Genomic DNA, 25,339 nt, shown 5'->3' on the forward strand with positions numbered 1-25,339 from the left:
TACTGTACATATTTTGTTTGTTTCAAGTTTGTACATGTTCCAGTAGTTCACCTTAAAATGGCAACTTAATTATAATGTCCTTTCAGATGGAGGACAATAGAGTACTATGCTGAGAGAGTTAAAGGGAATGTTCAGCTCATCAAGAAACTAGATCTCATCGGTAGGACCAGTGAGTTAGCCAGGCTATTTGGTATTGAGTTCTACTCTGTGCTATCTAGAGGATCTCAGGTAGGAATCAAATATCATACCCATCATCATAAATTGGTTTACCTGACCATCCTTGTGTATTCATGTTATTACTGTAATTCACTTATTGCTCGCTTTTGCTATTTGGTTAATGGAAGCATTATGTCGTAGTGTTTCAGACTCTAAGGCCCGTATTCTGAAGTCAGGTTTAACTTAAAGATAAATATCAGTTGTGGTAACGATCTCAAAATGACTTTACAGAATCCAATATAATGACCACCCAAGTGTCTGTTTATATGAATAAAAAATATGTGCCGAAGGATTCTTGAAGAAATTGTGTAATTTCTGAGAAATAAGCACGAATTCGGGCACTTCCGTCGGGTCTTTACACTGTCCCACGTGTGCCTATCTGTGTTGGCGATCTTCAGTGTGATCGTTTTTTCAGCTTAGATTTTATGATTTCACAAAGTGCAGTTTATGTAATTGTACCAGATCTAGATCGACAATGATATAGTAATACTTAACCTTGGTTTTACAGACTTTTTCATGAAGTCAGTGTTTTACTGCAACTGCTGTAATTTAGCTTTAACCCTAAAAAGACTGGGGGGGCTGATTCAGCCCCCCCCCCTCAATATTTTTCGCGATAAATCCGCTGCGCAAAATTTTTTGACCGCGTCGCTCGCTGACTTTTTACCTTCAAGTCTCGCGCAACTTTTGAGACCAAAATTGTGACCCCCGGGTACGCGGTTCCAAAATTACGCAACATTTCGTAAGTGCATGCAGACCCAAAATTACTCAAAAACGTGAATTTGTGTACAAATCCAATGCAAATAGTGTTATTAGCCAAAATTCATAAATGTATCATTATTTTTCCTTTTACTGCTCAAAATCAATTAATTTTATCTTGTTTATGGTCAAAATAAAGTCCCCGACAATTTCCATTGAAAAAACAATAGAAAACAAAAAGTCGAAAAACAAAGAAATACATAAGAAATTTAGAAAACAATAGAATACATGAGAAAATAAATTTGATTTTGAATTTTTTTTTAATCAATTTGATCAGATGCCTATCTAGAGTATGTGAAACAAAAATTAGCATTTCAGGGGCATTATTTTATTAATTAGAGCAAACTTATGATTTTACGCATAAATTAGCATAATTAATGACACATGAGATTTTTTGCCGAATTTGATGTTATAGTTTTGTAGATAATGCCATGGGTAGCGTGTGCCAATTTTCGTCGCGATCGCGCGATCAACAGCCGAGATCATAAGGGGGGGGGCTGATTCAGCCCCCCCCCCTCAGTCTTTTTAGGCGTCGAAATAGCCCAGTCTATTTAGGGTTAAACTCAGGTTTAAAGTTGTGGTTTATGTATGGGAAGCCAAAAGTATCAAAATTTTTATTACGTTGTATGTTTCTTATGTTTACTGTGCTCTCTCCTGATTCATCGATGGAGACCATCATACTTAAACCACAACTTTAAACCCGAGTTTAAGTTAAACCCGACTTCAGAATACGGGCCTAAGATTATAATTAGAGGGTCATATGTTTTAATTACACCATGGCCTAGCATCCTTTGGCAAGACCTCAATCCACACTTTGCTGCTCTCCACCCAGGTGTTAAATGGTTAGCTGGTAGGATGTGAAAGCCCATGTATAGTTTGCCTGGTAATGGAGTTTTTGGAAGTGATGTTTGAATGCTACCTAGAGAGTGCTTAAAAGTACGTTGATTGTCAGTGGGCAAATCAGAAGACAGCTCTTGGGAACTGACTTGGTTACAAACCTTTACACACAATTGCAGTTCATTGTTTAAGTAACCTGGTGTTGATACCGAATGAGTCATTGATTTGACTTAATGCTAAATTTATATTTTTTCCCAAGAGATCATTTCAGATCACATGAATCTAATTACATATAATTAGGGCTGGGACTAAAACCCGGGTACCCGGGTCCCGCCCGGAAGCGTCGGGTACCCGGGTAGAAAAATCAATACCTGATACCCGAAAATTGCTCCCCAGTATAACGTACAATTGATTTGTATTGCGTAGTGTAAGTAAGACATGATTGTAAACTCATCACAAAAGTACACAAGTCTCATTTTGAATCTCACCAATTACCCTCGAAATATCCTTAAATATACTAGTTTTTTCAAGTGTTGATGATGTGACTGAGATCGTTCAATCGTCGCCATGTTTCTTTTGCAGCGCAGTGACGTCATCCAGCCACTGCGACGCAAGCCAATTTATGAATGAAAATATAGTAAGCATGCGCATTGCAAGCCTCAGCCCCACGCAGTATTCCGTCAAAACAAGTCTGCAATACTCTGTCACCTCGTACCAAAATCGACCTAGAATTCCACTTTCCTTTATTTCATATGAATTATGAAAGGTATTCTCAGAGGATCTGTTTTCTCACCGATACCACGCAAGTAAGGAAATTTTATTACTTCTTGCTTTTCCGTCAAAATCTTACGAAGTAGCGTCGATGTTGCATCGTGTTTGTGAGTTTGTAGAATCTATCGCTACGTGAACAAAGTCAATTGATTTCCGGGTTTCGGAGCATACGAGGCGCCAGCCAATCAGGTTCTTGATCCCATTTTCGGTTCATCATAAACCGAAAATGGTAACACGATCGTGATTGGCTGGCGCATTTGACGCTCCGAAACCCGGAAATCAATTGACTTTGTTCACGTAGCGATAGATTCTACAAACTCACGAACACGATGTAATATCGACGCTACTTCGTAAGATTTTGACGGAAAAGCAAGAAGTAATAAAAATTTGCTTACCAGTGCGGTATCGGTGGGAAAACAGATCCTCTGAGAATACCTTTTATAATTCATATAAAATATAGAAAAGTGGATTTCTAGGTCGATTTTGGTACGAGGTGACAGAGTATTGCAGACTCGTTTTGACGGAATACTGCGTGGGGCTGAGGCTTGCAATGCGCATGCTTACTATATTTTCATTCATAAATTGGCTTGCATCGCATTGGCTTGATGATGACGTCACCTATGGGGTTTTTCCACCAGTCATATTTCGAGCGACATGATTTTCGGGTACCCGCCCGAAAATTACCACGGGTACCCGAAAAGAAAAAAACCCGAAAGTCCCAGGCCTACATATAATACTCTTGTTTTCCCCCCTCCCAGTATCGGGTTGAATCCATGATGCTACGGCAGGCTAAGTGTGCCAATTACATCGCAGTATCACCCAGTGTTCAGCAGAGATCTCGGTCCAAGGCTCCAGAGTGCATCGCCTTGGTCATGGAGCCAGAGTCAAGGTTCTATGAGGATCCAGTCATAGTACTTGACTTCCAATCCCTCTACCCATCCATGATGATAGCTTACAACTACTGCTTCTCAACTTGCCTTGGTCGTGTGGAGCATATCGCCCAGTATGTATCTTAATTGTATCATTGTATTCTGTTAATGTTTTTCTTATTCTTGTTCTCAAGTTGCTTAATAATAATATAATAGGCATTTATATAGTGCCATCTATCTAAAAATATTCTATTCTGAGGCGCACAAGAAAAGAAAGAATGTTTGGCGACCTGCCAATAACTAATACTGTTAGAAAAAATAAGTCTTCAGTTTAGATTTGAAGGTCTCCAGTGATGGTATAATTCTTAAATTTAACGGCAAATTATTCCAGAGAGAAGGTGCTGAGGCAGAGAAAGCTCACGCACCATATGCTACACGTGTCTTGGGAGTCTTAAGAAGTGTGATGATCTTAGGCTACGAGCTGATGTATAAGGCATGACAAGTTCTTGTAGATATTTTGGTGCCAAACCAATTAACACTTTCCAAGTGAGAAAGAAGTATTTTAAATTCTATACCCTTTTTCTCAACATTCTTACCCCATTGTTTACTGTACTTGGTTCACGGCTGTTTCACTCCCATAGGCTATGTACAAAATAAGCCCTATCAAGTACGCGCGCACGAAATCCTCGCGCGCTGCCCAGCCAGCTGATATGCTATTTCAACTTTTACACTACTCGACGTTCAACTGTAAGATTTCAATTCAACATGTGTTAAAAAGCTGCATTTTTGGAGGTTTGCCTTACCTTTTAAGGTTATTCCTTTCCATCGTAATATGGTATCTCCAAAATTTCACGAGAAATCACATTCCAAATTTCGAAAATCCTTATCATTTTGATGATATTCACATAAATCCTGAAAGTTCCATTCTTATTAGTGACATTTTCAGTGCAATCGCGAATGAGCCTGGCCCCTGGGACTTGCAGAGAGCGACCATTTCAGGCATAATATCTTGAAAAACACTACTCCGATTTGGTGTTCTCAACGTCTCAAAAGATATAATGTCTTGCTTAATAATATATCCGATCGGCATCAATAACCCATCATTAGTTGTCTTTTAATTCTACTTTTGCTACCCAGTACGACTAATGCACGTCAAATACCATATACGGTCTTTGACGTTGCCAAGTTTCTTCTGGGAACTTATAACACGATCATTGTTTCATTATAAGATTTGGAAGGTGTATATTTCATGAATAAAGTAACAAATTCAAATAAAAATAAGTTTGTTAGAAGTTTTAGATATTTTTTTGTTAAGTTTTGTCAGAAAAATTATTACGATATGTTGAATTTACTTTATATAGATTTGAATCATTGAAATTTATAAATACCAATTGGCAATCGATCCTTCACCGCTAACGATTTACGATTTATTTGTAAACAAAACTATCTGGACGTCATCGATCACACTTTGAATGCGGAAATGGGTCTAGATCTAACGTTAGGTCCAAGACCGGACCAAACACAGCGAGACCACTTGAACAAATGTATTTGTTTTAGAGGAAAATTCTACTTGAATTATTCCATTAGTCTTCTCATAATTAAAATTTGAGAGAAATGTTGCAACTAAAACGATTCACGTTCGTCTGACAGCATTTTGTGATCCTTTTTAGACTTGATCCTGGGGAGAGCCTACTTTAGAATGGGAGATCGAGTCGACGATACCAAGTACATGTACCACGGATCATGATCGATCATGGAAAAAAATTATTTCTTCTAACTAGCTGTCATCATATAAGCCGTGAGAGTACATTGGCCTATTTTTTCAATGGCATGAATTGCTTAAGTTGGCGGTCCTCTAAAAAAATAGGCAAACTCTTTCTCATTAAAAAAATGAAAAAAATAAATAACTTGTTATAGTAGCCTAAGTAGGAATATTTAAGAGGGATGGGGGTGGGTCAAGCTGAATGAAATGTTGATGACCCCCCCAAAAAAAAAACAGAAAGTCTTAGCCTCCAATTTTTGGTCGTCCCTAACCCCCCCCCAAAAAAAAAAAATAAAAAGAAATAAATGAATAAAAAAGGGTCTTTCAAAAAATTTAGTAAGGGCGGTCTTTTTTTTCTATCTCGGCGCTTCCCTCTTGAAAACTTATAGATCATTATAATCTTAAATCTGCCTTTTTTATTTGTAATGTTTCATGATTTTATGCTTTTCCATCATGCTAATCATTTGTAAATATTGTGATTGTTATGATTTACTTCAATAAAAACTTAAATATAAAAAATAGTGTTTTTTTTAATTGTGGTGGGGGGTGGGAGGGTTAAAAAAATTGAAGGGGGTTTAACCCCTGTAACCCCCACCCCTGTGTATGCCACTGACTTGTTAATACTGAACCAGATCCAGAGACAGGGGCCGGCCCCGGGGCCATCTTACTTTTGAGGATAAGGCAGTCCCCCCCCCTTCTGGAAAGTGGTGTTAGGTGCCGTGGAAGTTTTGAAAATGGGGGCTGACCATGCAATAATCATATTTATATGGTAATTTTTATGTTTTTGTACATGGTTTTAGAAAGCCCTCACAGCCCCCCCCCCCCCTCACAGCCCCTGGTGTTGACTAGTATTATTGTCACTGATTTTTTTAAAAATAACTTTACTTGTTAAATTTTTTAAATGGAAACTATGTTTTTTCTTATTGTGGAGGTGAAATATTACCCCCCACCCCACCGTCATAAATACCCAAGCCAATCCAACCCCACAATACCTCAGAGGAAGGTCCAGTATTTTTAAAATCAAGAGGGTGCAAAGAGCAAAACTGAAAATTGAGTGGGTGCAGATGACAATTTTCTATGCAATTTCCTAAAACTGGCTATAGGCCTATAGTTATATTAGTAGTATATTCAATTGAGATTTTTTTCAAAATGAGGAGGGGGGGACATCCCTTCCAACCTTGCCTTTGACTCTGGTTTTTCAGTTTCATCAATACTGCCTTTGTCCCGTTTCATTAATTGTTTGTTGTCAGTGATCAAGGATTTAATATACATCGGCCCCATTGCATAAAAAAAGTTACAATTATGATTTACCATGCAAATACAACTTGTATGGAGTCCTTGATCTTGATTGGCTTTGATTAGTGTTAACATGGTAGTTACCATTTGATAACAAGGTTACCATAATACTAACTTTTATGCAATTGGGGCACTGGAGAAGGCAAAATTGAGGAAGGGGTGGCGTATTAATGACAATGGCCTTTCATTTGGATAAGGCTGCCTAATCAAGGAGTCATTCTCAAAATATAGCATGCCAGGCAGCATACAAGTACATGTGCCTCACCCTTGTGCCTTTATCCTTGATTATACAGCAGAATGTTAGATGTCTCAAGTAGTCATGGCAGGTCATCCCTTGCTTATAAAAAGAGTAAGATTATATAAACGAATTTCATTCAAAATTTACAATAAAATTGCAGTGAATTACTACATATTTTAGGAAGTTTAGATACGGATAGAGTTTCATTCACATTCAACTATTTATTGAACCACATATGAAAATTTGCCCTCCAGTGACATTACATGCACAGATATATATATATATAAATAAACATCAAGACAATAATTTTACTTGAAAGAAACCTTCCAATAAAATAATATTTTAATAAGCATGTATAACAACTGAGGTAGGAGGTAAAGTTCAATCTCTACATGTCTGTTGGGTCAATGAAACCCTCGTAACTTTATAAAAGCTATAAAATATGGATGAAAGGAGAAGGGATTGAACTCCTAAATGAAATCAATGGTCACTTGTCAGGTCTGCATTATATACCCCCTCCCAAAAAAAGAATTAATATGAATATGAAAAAATCAGTCATTTTAAAACATATTTGCAGATTTCATGTGACCTACCACTCACACAGCCATAAAAATTGGTTATCTATCATTGTTGTATGCATATCAATTACAGTGTACATAACAATTAAAAAAAACACTGAAAAAATACTTTCACCTTCACATGCCTGGCAAATTCAGTACCCCGTGGATAATTTTTTTTATGCAATGATACAAGACTTAAAAATACAATAAATATAAATTACAAATCAGATAAGTGACTACTGGTAATTGATTAGATTGGATATGACATGCACACGTAGCTCATTCCTTTATATTCTCAAAATTATTGAATTTTTAAAAATAATCTGAATCTCGTTGTTCTTTGCATTTTAACTGACTAGAAATGCAAACCATAGTCATAATTCATATTATGATACAATATAATACATTGCTATTATAATACATATTTTCAGTTGTTTTTAACCTACTATTTAACATACAATTCAATTCAATTCAAGGTTTATTAGAAACATGAGTCGCAGCCAAATGGCTGAATTGTTCATGTATACAAAGTAAAAACAATAAAAAGACTCATTACATATTTCAAACATTAAAAAACAGTAACCTTTGTAAAAACTGACATGAGAAATATGTGTATAGGCAAGAATACTTTGGCAAAGAAAATTTATATACATGTACATAAGATAATGAGGAAATAGTAAATTAAAAATAATAAAAATAAAATACGTAAACGTTCGTAAAAGATCAATAAAAATATATGGATATTAAAAAGAGTTGATTTCCTCATTCATTAAAAAACTTGATATTGCAAGTAGGCTGGTATTGCTTTCAAATGAGCAATGGGTTTATTGATTGGGCATGTCTTTATTCAGGAGATCTATGAAATATGGTATGGGGCTATTGCGAAATCGATTTGTCCTACATTTGTATTGCTGATATCTAGGAGTATGTCGGAGATTGATGGGTAAGTTTTTTGGAGGAGGTAACCAGGTACTGAATGTTGGATATTTGGTTACAGATATTGCGAAATCCAGGCCGAGTTTCTCCCTTCTGTATTCCAGAGTAGGAATTTCACATGATAGGCAAGCACTGGCATAATCTGTGTAGTTTGCCCGGGTAGTTTGGGCCCAACATGATTCTACAAGCTCTTTTTTGAATTTGCTCTAAACTTCTTACATATTTCTTTGTAAGCCCACCATTAAAAACTGGGGTGCAATATTCCATAACAGGACGAATGTAGCCCATGTATACCAATTTCAGATCCGATAGAGACAGCCCATATTGCTTCGAAAGCCTAAACATGTACAACTTCCTGTTACATTTTTTGATGATTTCCATGATATGTAGGTCCCATTTTAGATTGGATTGGACGATTACACCAAGAATTTTAACAGACTGTTACATGTTATTAACTTCTTAATCAATACACTTCAAATCGAACAAGAGTGTTGCTAAGGCGGGCACAAAATATATGCTGTCTGTAACATGGAAAATGGAGCTATTGGTCAAACAAGATAAGTGGAAGATGGTGACTTCACCTTTGACCTTCTGACCTCTAAATCAATAGGCTTCCTGGGATCCATGCTAGTATCGTGCACCAAATTATATGAGCCTAGATTCTACAAGCTCTTTTTTGAAATTGCTCTAAACTGAAGTTATCACGTTTACAAGGAAAAGTTAACGGACGGACGGACACCGAGCATGATACCATAATACGTCCCGTCAAGACGGGCGTATAAAAAGTGATGCCTGTAGTCTTTGAATTAAAGTTTGAAGTGAAATATATCTAAATTATTGGAACTAAATTTTTTTTTTCAATTTGAATATTATATTATATTATTATGACATTTTCCTACTAGTCTAGTATAATTAGACATGTCATGAATAATAACTGTAGAGAGACATTCCAGAAGTCTTTTTTTTTATTGATAATTGAATTTAATATTATTCAATTATTGGCATTTAACTCGACAAATACTTTTTCCATTATCCACCCATTTCCATACCGAACTTCTGAAATGCGACCATATTGAATTGCATAATAATGCAGGCAAGACTGCCAGAGATGTCTTATTTGTATTGAAATACATTCATGTTAATACCCTCCTTTTAAATAAATTTGTCAGCTTGCAATCAGAATTTGATCAATTCTAACTGCATATCAATTAAAAACAAATATAGCGCAGGTAAGTTTTGAAATTGTTTAAAATGCTTTGACTTGTCTCTTCTTCCAGATGAATAGTTCTGAACTAATCTAGGATATTTTCAGCTACTAACACCTAATAGATGTTTTGGGTGAATTCTATCTTGATCTTTAAAAGTACATCAAAGGCTGCAAGAACTCTTTTCCCGTATCCTATGGTTGCGCACTTTAAAATTTCACTGTAGCAATTAACCTTCCAGCAAATATTCTGCACATGGATATTGGTACATATACTTGCACATGTTTCTCAAAACTCTTATTACTGACATCGTTTAATAATTATTGATAAAAAAATAATGAATTTGTCAGATTTGATGGAGAAATACTAAATTTGAAAAAAAAATAATTATAAGCAAAAGATAGGGAATCCAATAAACCACCTTTTCTGACTAACTAATTTTCAGTTGATTATTAACATTAGGCAGTTGATTATTAACATTAGGCCTTTGACCCATTATCCTAATGAAAGTACATGTATTACCCAAGGATCAGATGTAGTGTGAACATAATTGATGCAGAAATAAAGGAATGTGACCAAGTTGAACAAAAACTTGACCTTTTGACCCCAACTTCCTTTTGTAGTGAGTACCTCAGTAAATACTGAAAACATAATGAATGAAAAGTTTCACCATGTCCAATTTGTAGAACTTTTTCCTAGATAATGTTACAAGTAGACCCTGTTTTTTAACTATATGTGAACTTGAGGTTTACTGTGTTTGTAGCAAAACTGGGCTCCTAAAAACATTCACAGGACATGTTAACTACAATAAAGGCCAGTAGAAGTAGAACAACAAGAAGCTCTTGAAAAAGCTGGAATCACACTTGAAGCAGCTAAACATTCATTCGTGGAAAGAGCCTCCAGTTCATTGTTTGGAAGAAGCGTTAGGAAGATGGTCACGTCGAAATCAACAAGATACCTGGAACAGTAAGTAACGCAAATTCTTAGCACTGTGAATTAAATGAGAGAATTATCTTAATTCAAAGCTCATCACCTGTACAAATGCAACATACTACTTGTTTATTTCTTTGAAATATAGATAAAACATAATTTTTTTAAAGAATGGTTTACAAGTATAGATGTTGATCTACTTATAGTTGGAAAAAAATATATATCCCCTTCCTTATGATATCCAAATCACTTTGATTTCTCATCTTCAAGCATTTTCTTCCATATTGACTAATTTTTACATTTAAAATAATAGTAACTGTGATAGAAATTGACACAATATTCAGAAAGTAATATGTTTCACCCTTTTACTTTCCTTTTCTTATCCCCTTTTCTTTGTGGTGAAAATTTTGGGAGCCATGAACCAGTGTGTACATGCAAGTGAGTGGGGGCATTTTCTTTCAACCTGTATAGTGGCAGATGAATTTAAAAGCACCAAATTTGAATTGCAGGGGGGGGGTGTCTTCTAATGAATGGCCATCAAAATATTAAATTAAAATTGTTATGTATATATGCTTTAGAGCTTATACATGTGAAGAAAGCTTCTTCTTGTTTAATAGTCATTCAAAGAGATTTACATAACAAGATGCAGCAAAGACATTGGCCATGATGAATGATGGGCACCTTAATTGGTCCACAGTACAGACAGATGAATAGGTAATTTTCACTGAGAATTAATGTCATACTGACCTCACTGTCTTTATTATCTCCGTTCTTCTTATCAATGGATAACCACTGAAGACCTGGCTCAAGATCTCTGGCAGTGCATGGCTCCTTGGGGGTGGGGGGGGGGCTAACCAACAGGAATTGCATCGTCTGATCTTCACAGTCAAAGGTAGTGTCCCATCACTGCTATAGCCCCATTCCTGCATAAGATTTTGCATATGTTGCAATTGCATTCTGTAGGTAATCAAGAAATTACCAGGTTTGCCAATTCTCACTTGAACCATGGACAGTCAACAGTGATTCACTAGGTCCATAGCAGAGTCACAGACTGGAGGTGGTTAGACAACAGAAACAGAAAGAAAAGTTAGCACCAGAATATTGCTTTATTTTGAATAGTTTTAATGATCATAAAGAATGTGAAATCAATAAATTCATCTCAAGGACATTGCCACAAAGGATTATTCATGATCATTTCATTTGCACCTTTAAATGACAATAGATATTATAGTCTGCCACCAGATTCATGATTAAATTCATCAAAAGTGAGAATAATATATACAATCATAAATCTTTCCTGGAGACAGAATAAAGCATTGGATTTGTACTAAAACAAGTTTTTGAGCAAATTTTGATCTGATATGCACTTGCATACGGTAATTGTATTATTTTTTTAAAACTGTGCCAATTGTCACCAGTGTGGCCTCAAATTTTGCATTACCAGAAGACTCAAACGAAAAAGAGTAATAGAAATATCTTTAAAAATGTTGAGGGAGGCCAGCCTTTTTTTTCATAGCTAAAGCTATTAATTGGTAGAAATCATCAAAACCTACCCATATGTTCATGTTCCATCATCTTTCCACAGGAATGGATTTCTCACAACTCACGATGGGGCAATTCCTGAAGAGGTGTGGATTAAGTTTGGGGGAGATCATGGTGGACAGGTGGAGGCTCATTTAAGTTGGTGATACAGAGGTCTGCAATGTGGAAAACACAATGCCTCATAGAAATCCTTGTTTGTTGGATGCTATGAAGGTTCCTTCCATCTCATTGCTTCAGAAAATGACTCATTCCATCACCAAGCAACTGACAAATGAAGAAGATTAAATGTAGAAGTCAGGATATTGGAGACATAAATTTCAAATTATTCTATTTTGTAACGTCACAGATGTGTAGATTATTACTGAAAATTGTGTGATATAATTTTTTAATTTTTTATATAAAAAGTAAAATAGCTGGCAGTTGTTTTAGATGTTTATTTTATCTGATGTAATATAGGTATGATTTAGATTTAACCTCTGATGTAACATACATATTTTTTCCTTCAATTTCATGGGACAAGGGTAGATTATGGTCAAAATATCTAGCAAGATAAATTATGAAAACAGAAATTATGCACTTACCACGATTACGGTATATGGATGAAGGTCTAACGAGTGGCAATTCATAACAAAAATGGCCGATCGAGACGGGGGTAGGAGAAAACTTTTCGTTTTTTTGAGGTTCCAGTCTGTGCCCAGATGTCTGAAAAACTGCCACTCGTTAGACCATCATCCATATAATCGTGGTAAGTGCATAATTTCTGTTTTCATAATTTATCTTGCTAGATATTTTGACCATAATCTACCCTTGTAGACCATTGAGTATGGTCAATTACACGGTAAGCTCCTGGGCTCCCGCCCGCTACGCGGACGGGAGTTCCCTGGGTTAGCTCTGCCTCAGCTCACGAAGCGCAGCTGAGCTGCTGTGTACATGAGCGGTGTCTGACCACACAGCCAGGCGGCCCGCGACCCGGCCCTGCCCGGCTTCACCCGAGGTAGCGGCGCCCACATCCTGTACAAACAGAATGTGCTGTATCGAAAAATGAACCTAAAGTACATTCTAATGTTGGGTCCCACGAAAAATTGCGCCAGATGAATCTTAAGTGCAACGAAAACAAAACTAAGATAAATACGAAATGCTGACAAACCGGACTTTTTACATTTTGGACTTTATAAAGTTCCATAATTAGGTCCAGATTTGCGAGTTAACATTGGATTATGCAAACGCAAACAACATCACAAAATGGAAAAAAACAGAAAACGTATAATCCCATTGCCATACTTACGACTTCAAACATGGAAAAAAATGTTTCCTCCACGGAATTCTTGCGAAATAAATAAACTGTTGGGGACAGACAGAGAGAGTTGGTCGTGTCAGCGCCAGATGCCACAACATTCGCCAAAGATTTTTTCATCGCCCCTGTAGAGATCGCAGCACAACAACGTTAAATGCATATGCGCACTTGGGCCGCGAGGGGGCGCTAAGCTTATTTTCACTCTGAAACAGCCGTGGGTTGTCCCTGTACAAAGCCTATGGGAATCACTGACTTCAGTAGTCAGCAGGGATTGTAGGAATTCAAAGATGGATGCATCATTTAATTATTAAATAACAAATTTTTCTAATCTATTTGAAAAGGGTAATGAATGAATCTGAAAATATTCTCAACATATTCTATAAGATGAACTGTCTAGCCTTATGTTTTTACATTTTTTTAATCAATTGAAAGACATCAATTTAATTGAAGTGGGAATGTATAATCCACTTCAACTTGAATATCAGGGTAATCTTCCTTGATACTCATCTTTTTATTAGGAAATACATTGTAACTTAGAAGAGCAGAACTTGTTGTTTGTAGTGTCTTTGATCAGTGAAAAGACATTTGCTCCTGTGACATTTAGAGTTAGGATTGTAATAAAGTTTTTGGTTCAGAATAATATGAATATAAGGATTAGGGTTTAGTTAGTATTGGAGGTTAGATTTTATATTTGGCTTATGCGCAGATTTTCTATTGGAGCAATTGTCGCCGGAGCAAATGTCATGAAATCCTTTGATCACTGATAGGTACTTTGACCATATTTTCATTGATCTTCATTTTCTTACAGAGGGGGCGAGTTTTCCTTGGGATGTCATTCTCTGTCCATCCCTCCAAAGCAGCTTGACCAGCTTCTTGCCTCAGATGGTATCCATGTATCTCCAAATGGTGTAGCCTTTGTGAAACACAGTGTCAGGCATGGTGTCCTCCCCAGGTACATTGGTTGATCTGGGGGGTGTTTCACAAAGATTTAAGTATGACTTAGAGTCGCACTTAAATGCCGAAGCGTACATGATATGCAACGCGCGATCTTATTGATAGATAAGCATTATTGCGCGTCCTCATGACACGATCTGACCAATGCGGTCAAGCCTTTCATACCGTACGCAAGTCGGTATTTAAGTGCGACTCTAAGTCATACTTAAATCTTTGTGAAACACCCCCCTGATCTATGACCCCTCAGATAGGGTGTAAACTGAATTATCATGCCATCAGGGCTGTTTCATTACATTGTTGGAAGTTTACCAAGGACTGGTTTATGAATGCCAAAACTGAGTTCATGTTATGGCAAATATCGACTGTTTTTATGAAAATATATTCAGTAGTTCACATATAAAAAATGGTTATCAACATACAAACTTTCGCTGATATGGTGAAAATTGAATCATGAAGTAATTTTTGTATTTTTCTCACTCATGTTTCTTAGTCCCAGTTCTTGTTTGTTATGCATTATGATTGTATTGTATTGTATTTGATTTTTTTTTTGGTGGGGGAATTAACTATATATTATACTGTTTCTACTAAGTGCTTTACAAGCAAGCACGTCCCTGTTAAATCATCTTTGGTCAATCTTGTTCAGTCTTGTGTATATTTGATATAGATATTTAAAAGAGTTTGTTAATGTGGGTCTTAGAGTTTCAATTTACTATCCATTTATCTTTCAGGATGTTAGATCAGATTCTCAATACTCGTATCATGGTGAAGAAAGCTCTAAAAGACCATAAAGGAGACAAGGTAATGCTGGTGATTTATTATTATTATTATTATTTGTTCGGCGTCACCTGTGCCTGGGAGGCAAAAAGCGAACTGAATCACTATGACCCGCAGGTCTCTCCTCCCGATATAACTGATCGGGGGGAATGCAGGTGGACCACTACACCGGGGTTTCCCCCTACTCTTATACGAATAGTACAGTGGGTTCTTAACGTGCAAAGGGGGTGACTCTCCTCTACACGGGGCCTCCATTTAACGTCCTATCCGAGGGATGGAGTGTTTTCCATTATAACATTGCCTGCATCTATGAAACATGGGAGAAATGTTTACACACAACGCACTGGCTTCGGTCATCTGTCCGGGGTAGGCTCGAACCCACGATCTTTGGTTCGACGGGCAGTTGCGTTACCGACTGAGCCAACAACACTCTCAACTGAGCCAACAAGGCTGGTCAGTAGATGTAAATAAATGAAGTGAATAAACATGAAAATAGAGGAGTGTGTTTCAAGTTTGATATATTAGAGAACATAGTCAGTTTCAGGAAAGGAAAGCATTGGATGAGAGTGAGATGTTCTTGAATATAAGATATACTGTATGCTGACTTAATAGGTTCATTGGTTAATATAACTAGAGAAATGGTGGCAATGAAACTAATGTTCTTGTACATCTTACATGTATATATAAAGTATAATTTATACTGATTTACTATGATGTATTCCTTCTAACTAAGCAATGATTCCCACACGAATCTATTGAATTTAAGCCAAATGTGTCAGATTGTTTTTTTTTCATCTGGGCTGCTGTTGCTGTGTGACATTATTGGATTTCATATGAATTCTGTTAATTTAAAGAAGATGTTTTATAGAGAGGAAAGTATGCATAGATTTTGGCTCTTTTTCCAGTCAGTAGGGTTCATGGATCACATTCGATTTTTTATTTATTTATTCAGGTGTTGGAAAGGATGCTTGATAACAGGCAGCTAGGATTGAAGCTCATAGCAAATGTGACATACGGCTATACATCAGCTAACTTCTCTGGAAGGATGCCATGCATTGAGGTAATTAATCTTGTAGTTTGCTCTAGAGAATTGACCATTGATTGGAGGGGGTGATCGAGTTTAGTATGTGTTTTCATGTAATGGTGGTGATAGTGATTAAAGTGATGATGAGTGATGGTAGTGACCAATGTGGTGATAAGCAGGAACAAGATCAGAATACTGATAAAGATGTGCTGATGGTGATGATTATGATGATGATGATGAGGAGGATGATGAGGAGGATGAGGATGATGATGGTGATGATGATGATGATGATGGCGTTGATGATGATGATGGTGTTGATGGTGATGATGGTGTTGATGGTGATGATGATAATGATGATGATGAGGAGGATGATGATGGTGATGATGATGATAATAGTGATGATGCTGATGAGGGGAAGGAGGAGGAGTATTATAATGATGATGATAATTATGTTGATGTTGATGGTCTTGGTGCTGAAGGATAGTGGATGAATCAGCTGTATCACTGATTGGACGTCAATGTCTATGGAATTTTTTTATCTCTTGTCTTGATTAATTTTAATACTCTTGAGTGATTATATTATCAATAACATTAAAATCACATTATATTCTTTTTGTTGTGATGATATCAAGGTTGGTGACAGCGTAGTGCGGAAGGGGCGTGAAACCCTTGAGAGGGCTATTAAGATGGTTGAGACCACAGCTAAATGGGGTGCAAGAGTGGTTTATGGAGACACAGACAGGTAAATCTCATATTATTTACCAATCCCTAAATCTATTTCCCTCTTCTTCATCTTAATATTTCTCTCTCTCTTTCTAATTCTTTCTCATCTCGCTCTGCTGCTTACTCTCTCCCTCTGTTGTTCACTCTGTCCCTCTTTCTCTATTTTAAAGTCATATTTGGAATGTCATCTCATTTTTGCATAAATGCTTATAATGATGCTTGAAGCATACTTAATATTTCACTTATTTAAAGTATAAAACTGGCAAAGATAGATTAAAATGTTATTCAATATAAATTAGATAATGTAGGTATACATGTATTAGTTGGGGAAAAAGGTGGGGTACATTGCAAAAAGTTGTTGTGGAGGAGTACAGGATATGGCATATTTATCAATTTAAGTTACTTGTAGTTTCAAAGGAGTTCCAATGCTCTCTTCTTTTTTTCTCTCTTTTAGAGAGTCAAAAGGGGCCTAAGCTTTCGATCCTAGACGAAGATTCTGCTAGGATCGAAAGCTTAGGCCCCTTTTGACTCTCTAATTTACTCCATTGGCTCTTTTTTTAGATAAGCAGTTTTCAGCAGCTTCTTTTTGCCATTTTTCTCTCTTTTGATAGAGTTGGATGGGTAAACGTTTCCCATCAATTATGTTGTTACTTGTGAAAAATCTTGGAAATATTCAGTAATGTACCATTTGACAGTTTAAGTAGTCCAATACTGCTATATTTGATTATTCATGCTTCATGCCATTATAGAATATGTACCTTTTCATGACCAATATTGATTTGTTTTAAAATATTATATTTACATCAATTTAATGTTTTTCTTTGTTATCATTTATACTTAGTTTGTTTGTGCTGGTGAAGGGTGCCACCAAGGAAAGAGCTTTTGAGATTGGGAGAGAGATTGTTGCCGCTGTTACAGCTGAAAATCCTAAACCTGTCAAACTCAAGCTGGAGAAGGTTAGCTTTCTATATATATTCACCCTTTCAGTGACCCCTCAAAAGAAAGTTTTGTATTGTGGAGGTGTGGAGTATTTCCTGAAGGAATTGCGGGAGGCGCGATAGCTCAGTCGGTAGAGCGGGGATTCATATTCCGGTGACCCGCGTTCGATTCGCACTTGGTGCACTAGTGCCGTTGGTAAGGCATTAATCCTCAGTACCAGGTCCTTCGGAGGGGAACTTAAGCCATTGGTCCTCTGGTTGCTTGCTTGCTTACAAGCATTCATGCTTTCTTAGCAATTAGGTAAAAAAAATCACCACCAATAATTAGGATAATATTTCATCAGGATTAAATATTGTGTTGTTATGGTAACTGTGTTAAAAGGGCTCAGCAGCAGCCAATCAAAATCAAGTTTCAATATGGTATTTGTCATACTGGAAAAGTTTTCCTTATTGTAATAATTTGGCAGTCATATGCCACTTTTCATCACTTTATCTTGGCAACATCAGGCCCAAAGAAAAATCTATTAAAAAAAATGAAATGGGGCCGTAGTTACATGAGGCTTGTTGTCCTTCAATATTGACAATCATCTGTTAGAAGCACCTGACATGTACCAGATGGTTGGCTGAGAGGATTGCCTTGGAATCAAAATATTATTCATAACAAGTTTTGTGAACTCAGCTAAAATCCTTAAGGAGTCTGTTGGTTTAAATTGATCTGAAATTGTGTAGAAAAGTATGAACTTCAGTCTATTAAAAGCATTAAAGAAAATTATTTTCCACTCTTGAATTAAGTGCTTTTTGAAAATATGTCTCTTTTATTGGACATGATTTAAGAGTATTTTTTTTTTCTTGTTTAACCCTATCTAGGCCGGGGGGGCCTCGGAGGCCCCCCCCCCTCAACGAATTGCGCGATATTTTCGCCGTGCGAAATTTTTTGACCACGCTGCTCGCTGACTTTTTACTTTCAAGTCTTGCGCAACTTTTGAGACCAATTTTGCGTCACCCGGGTACGTGGTTCCGAAATTATGCAACATTGAGTAAGTGCATGTCAGACCGAAAATGGCTCAAAAACGTGATTTCGTGTACAAAGTCAATGCAAATTGTGTTTTCAACCAAAATTCATAAATGTATGATTATTTTTAGTTTTGCTAGTCTAAATGTATTCATTTTATGCTTTTTATGATCACAGAAGAGTCCCCAACAAATTTCATTGAAAAAACAATGAAAAACAAAAGGTCAAAAAAACAAAGAAATACATAAGAAATTGCAAAAAACAATATAATACATAAGAAAATGATTTGATATCACAATTTTTTTCATGTACATTTGCTAAGGACACCACAAAGAGTTTCTATACCAAAAATTAGTACATTTGGAGCTTTATTTAGGGAGTTAGAGGAAAAAGTATGATTTCGCATACTAATTACGCATAAATTAGCATAATCACTTAATAGCGATTCGCATGAAATAAATTACTATATAATCTTGTAGATTATGTCCCAGGCAACCCGCGTGCCAATTTTCGGCGCGATCGCGCGGTCGGCAGCCGAGATCTTTGGGGGGGGCCTGGGAGGCCCCCCCCCCCCCCCGGCCATAGGAACTCCCAAAATACCCCGGCCTAGATAGGGTTAACAGTTAACTTATTTTAACTTGAACTTAGTAAAGTATGAATCTGGTAAAATGTGTTTGAACACATTGTAGATAAGATAATAGTATTGTATTGATTATTTTCATTGTTTTCAACATTAATCCATAATATGTGTTTCTTGTTTAGGTATATAAACCATGTGTTCTTCAAGCCAAGAAGAGGTATGTAGGATACAAGTATGAGTCACCAGATCAGAAAGATCCAGAGTTTGATGCTAAAGGAATAGAGACTGTAAGAAGAGATTCCTGCCCAGCAGTTGCTAAGGTATGGGTGTAGATGGGGTAGCAGTTGTTATATGGTTCAAGGTAGAGCATGGATGTTTTGGGTGTTGTGACTTTCATACAGATTATATAGTTTAAAGAGAATGAGAGTCCTATGTGTTCTGAAGATAATGTGGTTGTGTTGATTATAGTGGAGATATTGATGTTGGTGATGTTGGCTATTATGATGATGGACGATAATGATGATGGTAATGATGTTGACGATAATGATGATTATGATGATGATGATAATGATTATGATGATGATGATAATGATTATGATGATGATGATGATGATAATGATGACGATAATGATAATGATGATGATCATCATCATCATTGTCCTAGTGATGATGGTGATAATGATGATGACGATGATAATGACAGTGATGATGGTGGTGGTGGTGATTAATGATTACAATATTTTTTGACAATGATATTGATGATGGTGTTGTAATTTGTTGTTATGGTGATAATAGAGTCATATAGATCATATAGATTTTAGAGCATGAGAGTCCTGTGTGTTTTCTAGATAAAGTAGTTATGTTGATTGTTGATTATAGTGGAGATATTGATGTTGGTGATGTTGGCTATTATGATGATGATGATTTTGATTATGGTGGTGATTAATGATTATAATAATTTTTTATGATGGTGTTGAGATTTGTCGTTATGGTGATAATAGTCCTCTGTATTATGTGAATTGCTATCCATTAGTTTCTTTCAATATTATCAATGATAATTATAATAATAACAAACAATTCTTATGTAGTGCATATTTAGCACATTTACTATATATGTGTTTGATGTTCCAAATTAGAATCTCCATTGCATGATAAGCATGTGTGATATCCTTTCTCCTCCAGATCTTAGAGAGGTCACTCAAGATACTCTTCGAGACCAAGGATGTGTCAAAGGTCAAGCGTTATGTCCAGCAGCAGTTCCAGAAGCTCAATGCCGGTCAGATTGGTCTCCAAGATCTCATCTTCGCCAAGGAATATCGAGGAAGACAGTACTATAAACCTACATCCTGTGTGCCAGCATTGGAGATTGCCAAGTAAGTTTACATCATGTCTACTGAATTATGTGATTCTAATAGGCATTGTACAGGGACCATCTGGTTGTAGAAGGTATCGGGTCATTAGCGTACCTACGGGGGGGGGGCAGACTGCTCCCCCAACGAGTCACAACCCATGCAAGGGACGTATCCCTTCCCTCCCCCCCTGATGAGTCATAACTGATCCCTGACGAGCCACAAGTGGCCCCTGTAAAATCCTGTATTTGTGGTTGAAGACTTTTTTTTCTTTTTCTTTTTTTTGCTCGTCAAATTTTTTGGTGGACGAATTTGCCCCCCCTTTGGAAAATCCTAGGTATGCCACTGTATCAGGTTGATGTAGCTTCAGCAGTGTTTATTGAATGATTTTGATGAAATTATGTTTTTGTTAATGAAAACCAGTTGAAAGTCATCAATCTTAAATATGATTTGATAAAACATTCCCTGGGATTTTTTAGACCAGGGGGTGTATCACTAAGAGTGATTTAGTCTGACTCTTCATTGTATTGAATGCTTCATGATTACATGGTTATGTAGCATATATCGTCTTAGCAAGATCTGATGAATGTGGTAATGTCTTCTTTACCACACACAATGTAAGTGTGATTTTTAATCAGACTTACATCTTTGTGAAAACCATCCATTTGTCATTACTACCAAGTCCCGCATCCTTTCTTTTCCTCAGGCGAAAACTTGCCGTGGACCGTCGGTCGGAACCCCGGGTGAGCGAGCGTGTACCCTATGTGGTGGTCCACGGGAGCCCTGGATTACCCCTCATCCAGCTGGTCCGCACCCCTCAGGATTACCTCCAGGATCCGTCCTATAACCTCAATGCCCCATACTACATCACAAGGCAGATCATACCAGCATTGAATAGGGTGTTTGGTATGATGGCTGTGGACACACTGGAGTGGTATCAAGAACTGCCCAAGGTGGTCCATGTTAATACGGTCCCTAGCAAGGCTAAGGGTGGTGCTAATACCAGGAAGGTGAGATGAATTGAATTGAAGGTTTGATGACTACTTGTCACAGTCATTTGCTGATTGCAGGAAAGTTGATCAAAGAGAGATTTTGATAAGTTGTGCTCTGTGTGTAGATTGTGATGTTAAAATTCCTGCTTAACCTTCAATAATCCCTTTAGCATTATTATTACATTTTAGCATTAATTGCATCTTTGCTGGAACATTCTTATGAAAGCATAATACGATTTATTCACAAATTAAGTGTGAGAATAAAATTGAATAACTTGTATATATTCTGAAGAGAAAGATTTCTAAAATCATTTATTGATAATTTTTTCGATCTTTCAGTTAACATTTATTCAAGCAAAAATATATGTAATCCATTCTGGTTTTGATGAATATATATCCTCGATGATCTTGCTCACATAGGGTACCATCTCCCAGTACTTCTGTAGCCTGAACTGTGCGGTATGTGATAGATTGACCCAGTCTGGTCTGTGTGAGTCATGTCGGTCAAGCCCTCAGACAACAGTCACCTCGCTGATGAAGAGAGTCCAGGACTGGGACAGAGCAAGGACACAGATAAACAAGGTAAGTCAGTATACAAATAAAATGTGAAAGTGAGTGCGTGAGTGGTTAAAGGTTAGTTCTGTTAGGTGTCGCAGTGTGATCAAACCTTAAGGCCTTGTCACATCGTTCCATGCGGGTGACTATTTGATGACTACCGGTGACTACCGGTATCTCACATGCAGTTGCCCGCAGAAGCGCACGCAAACTGTCTGATTTGCACACAGAAAAGTTTTGAACATGCTCAAAACTTTATTTTGGGCGAGTTGCGGGCGAGCCTTTAGGAGAGTACCCAGTATACACCATCTGAAGAAACCAAGCTTTTACTGTATTTACATGACAGAGCTAGTGCATTATTTGTTTTATATAGTGACACAGAATTCATGAATCTCTAAAATTCTTGCTATACATTTTCATTTGTTTCATGTTGAAACAAATTCACTAAAAGGATTTTTGTCTCACCTGCGAAGCAGAGTGAGACTATAGGCGCCGCTTTTCCGACGGCGGCGGCGGCATCAACATCAAATCTTAACCTGAGGTTAAGTTTTTGAAATGACGTCATAACTTAGAAAGTATATGGACCTAGTTAATAAAACTTGGCCATAAGGTTAATCAAGTATTACTGAACATCCTATAAGAGTTTCATGTCACATGACCAAGGTCAAAGGTCATTTAGGGTCAATGAACTTAGACCATGTTGGAGGGATCAACATCGAAATCTTAACCTGAGGTTAAGTTTTTGAAATGTCATCATAACTTAGAAAATATATGGACCTAGTTCATGAAACTTGGACATAAGGTTAATCAAGTATCACTGAACATCCTGCACGAGTTTCACGTCACATGACCAAGGTCAAAGGTCATTTAGGGTCAATGAACTTTGGCCGAATTGGGGGTATCTGTTGAAGTCCCATCATAACTTTGAAAGTTTATGGATCTGATTCATAAAACTTAGACATAATAGTAATCAAGCATCACTAAACATTTTGTGCAAGTTTCAGGTCTCATGATTAAGGTCAAAGGTCATTTAGGGTCAATGAACTTTGGCCGAATTGGTGGTATCTGTTGAATTACCATCATAACTTTGAAAGTTTATTAGTCTAGTTCGTTAAACTTGGACATTAGAGTAATCAAGTATCACTGAACATCCTGTGCGCATTTCAGGTCACATGACCAAGGTCAAAGGTCAATGAACTTTGGCCGAATTGGGTGTATCTGTTGAATTACCATCATAACTTTGAAAGTTTATGGATCTGATTCATGAAACTTGGACAAAAGAGTAATCAAGTATCACTGAACATCCTGTGCGAGTTTCAGGTCACATGATCAAGGTCAAAGGTCATGTAAGGTCAATGAACTTTGGCCATGTTGGGGTTTTTTGTTGAATAACCATCATATCTCTGTAAGTTTATTGGTCTAGTTCATAAAAAGTGGACATAAGAGTAACCATGTATTACTGAACATCTTGTGCGAGTTAGAGTAGTATTCAAAGTCAGCACTGCTGCTATATTGAACCGCATGATGCAGGTGAGACGGCCAGAGGCATTCCACTTGTTAAGGAAATTAAACAATAATACTCATATGAAATAATGCTGCCTATATTTGTTTCTTTTCTACTTGAAGATCTGTACTAGCTGCTGTGGCTTTGCTGATAACAAGCAGCATTGCACCACACTAGACTGCCCAATCCGGTTCCAACTGGTCAAATCCGAACACAAGATGGAGAAAGTGGAACACTTCCTCTCATTGGTGCAATCCATAGAACCTCCTAGTACGTGAGCTCTGATTGGCCAACTGCCCTTCATGTGTGTATGTATCAACCAATCAAATTGGACTGTCGTGTTTTTTTCCTCAGCAGTGATTAAATCATTTTCTGACTGTTCAAATGTATTTTCCTGCATGAAAAGGACGAATTGTGTGGTAAAGCTGTATTACTTTTATATGCAAAGGTGTACTGTATTTTGTGTGTGCGTGCCATATCTCGCTATGTTGTATTATTTGCCAATAGTATGATTTTGATTCTCAGTGTATGTAGAATATGCGTGTATAGAAAGAAACTTCATGATAACTTTGCACATGAAGTATAGCAACAATGTGAAATAAAATGGGTAACTGCATTACAATGTTAAACACAATTCAATGAGCATAATTATAAAAAAAACCTGTTACTTTGTTATATACTGTACGATTACCGTGATGCTTTTTACTACTTTTTAATAAATTGTACATATTGCTTAAAAGTAGCATGACTTCAACAGATTTGTTGACACACCTTGCATCATGAGCTAGGAATTGATTTGTGTATTTGATTTCATTGTTTCATTTCATTGTGTTTGAATAATAAGACTACAATATTTGCTGCATTTTAGGCCTACCTCCTTTTCTGCCGTTGAGTTACATGTATAAAGGTCAATTTACTTCTTCCAAGTTTGATTTACTGCTAAGCATTGTATGTTCAATGAATACCATGGGAGTACCTCTTAGATGGAATGGTCATTAAGTAGATTCAGTTGGTTAAGTAGATTCAGTTGCTGCAATAATTTTCCTTATGCATATAAATCAAAGAAGCATAAACTAGCCTGAAACTGTTTATGAAGAGAGTTTTACCAAACCTCTCTATCTAGCAATACACTTTCCCTCATTCTTAAAGGACAATGAAACCATTGGAAGAAGATAGCTTGTGTGAAAACAGAAAAGTCAAATAAACAGATCAACAAAAGTTTGAGAAAAATCGGACAAATAATGAGAAAGTTATGAGCATTTGAATATTGCGATCACTAATGCTATGGAGATAGCAAATTGGCAATGCGACAAAGATGTGTGATGTCACTTGTGAACAACTCTACCCATTACTTTAGTATATATTTCACTTGAATTGCCTCTTTTATCACATCTATCCATAGATCATGTGTTCTTTCTACATGAGGGCATGTGATACATATTTTTTTAAGAATACATTATGGATAGAGAGTTTGTATCATCATAAGAAAAAGCAAAAAGAGACATTTTGAGGGTATTTTATAGTCCACCAAAGGGAAAGTTGTTCATCAGTGACATCACACATCCTTGTCGCATTGCCAATGGGAGGATCTCCATAGCATTAGTGATTGCAATATTCAAATGCTCATAACTTTCTCATTATTTGTCCGATTTTTTCAAACTTTCTTTATTCTTATTCTTTGATTTTTCTGTTTCTACACAAGCCTATTTGTTTCAAAGGTTT

The 25,339-nt window shown here is 36.8% G+C and overlaps 1 protein-coding gene and 1 long non-coding RNA gene across 2 annotated transcripts in view; one reads left to right on the forward strand and one right to left on the reverse strand.

Annotated features, from left to right (window-relative positions):
• LOC121413315 overlaps positions 1-24,788 on the forward strand; it is a 40,582-nt gene extending 15,794 nt beyond the window's left edge. The window contains exons 13-24 of the mRNA XM_041606094.1: positions 87-228; positions 3,339-3,583; positions 14,021-14,164; positions 14,895-14,964; positions 15,893-16,000; positions 16,597-16,706; positions 17,529-17,643; positions 19,400-19,537; positions 20,400-20,590; positions 21,273-21,576; positions 21,979-22,140; positions 23,740-24,788. Coding sequence (XP_041462028.1) covers positions 87-228; positions 3,339-3,583; positions 14,021-14,164; positions 14,895-14,964; positions 15,893-16,000; positions 16,597-16,706; positions 17,529-17,643; positions 19,400-19,537; positions 20,400-20,590; positions 21,273-21,576; positions 21,979-22,140; positions 23,740-23,895 — 1,885 coding nt within the window. The 3' untranslated portion in view covers positions 23,896-24,788. The remainder of the gene's footprint in view (positions 1-86; positions 229-3,338; positions 3,584-14,020; positions 14,165-14,894; positions 14,965-15,892; positions 16,001-16,596; positions 16,707-17,528; positions 17,644-19,399; positions 19,538-20,399; positions 20,591-21,272; positions 21,577-21,978; positions 22,141-23,739) is intronic.
• LOC121413316 lies at positions 11,340-13,327 on the reverse strand. The gene is made up of 3 exons (XR_005969727.1): positions 13,204-13,327; positions 11,930-12,182; positions 11,340-11,427 (listed from the first exon to the last, which is right to left on the reverse strand). It is a non-coding gene; the product is annotated as an uncharacterized LOC121413316 (long non-coding RNA).
• Positions 24,789-25,339: the final 551 nt, after the last annotated feature.

This window comes from Lytechinus variegatus, chromosome 4, assembly GCF_018143015.1.
Source record: "Lytechinus variegatus isolate NC3 chromosome 4, Lvar_3.0, whole genome shotgun sequence".
NCBI lineage: Eukaryota > Metazoa > Echinodermata > Echinoidea > Temnopleuroida > Toxopneustidae > Lytechinus > Lytechinus variegatus.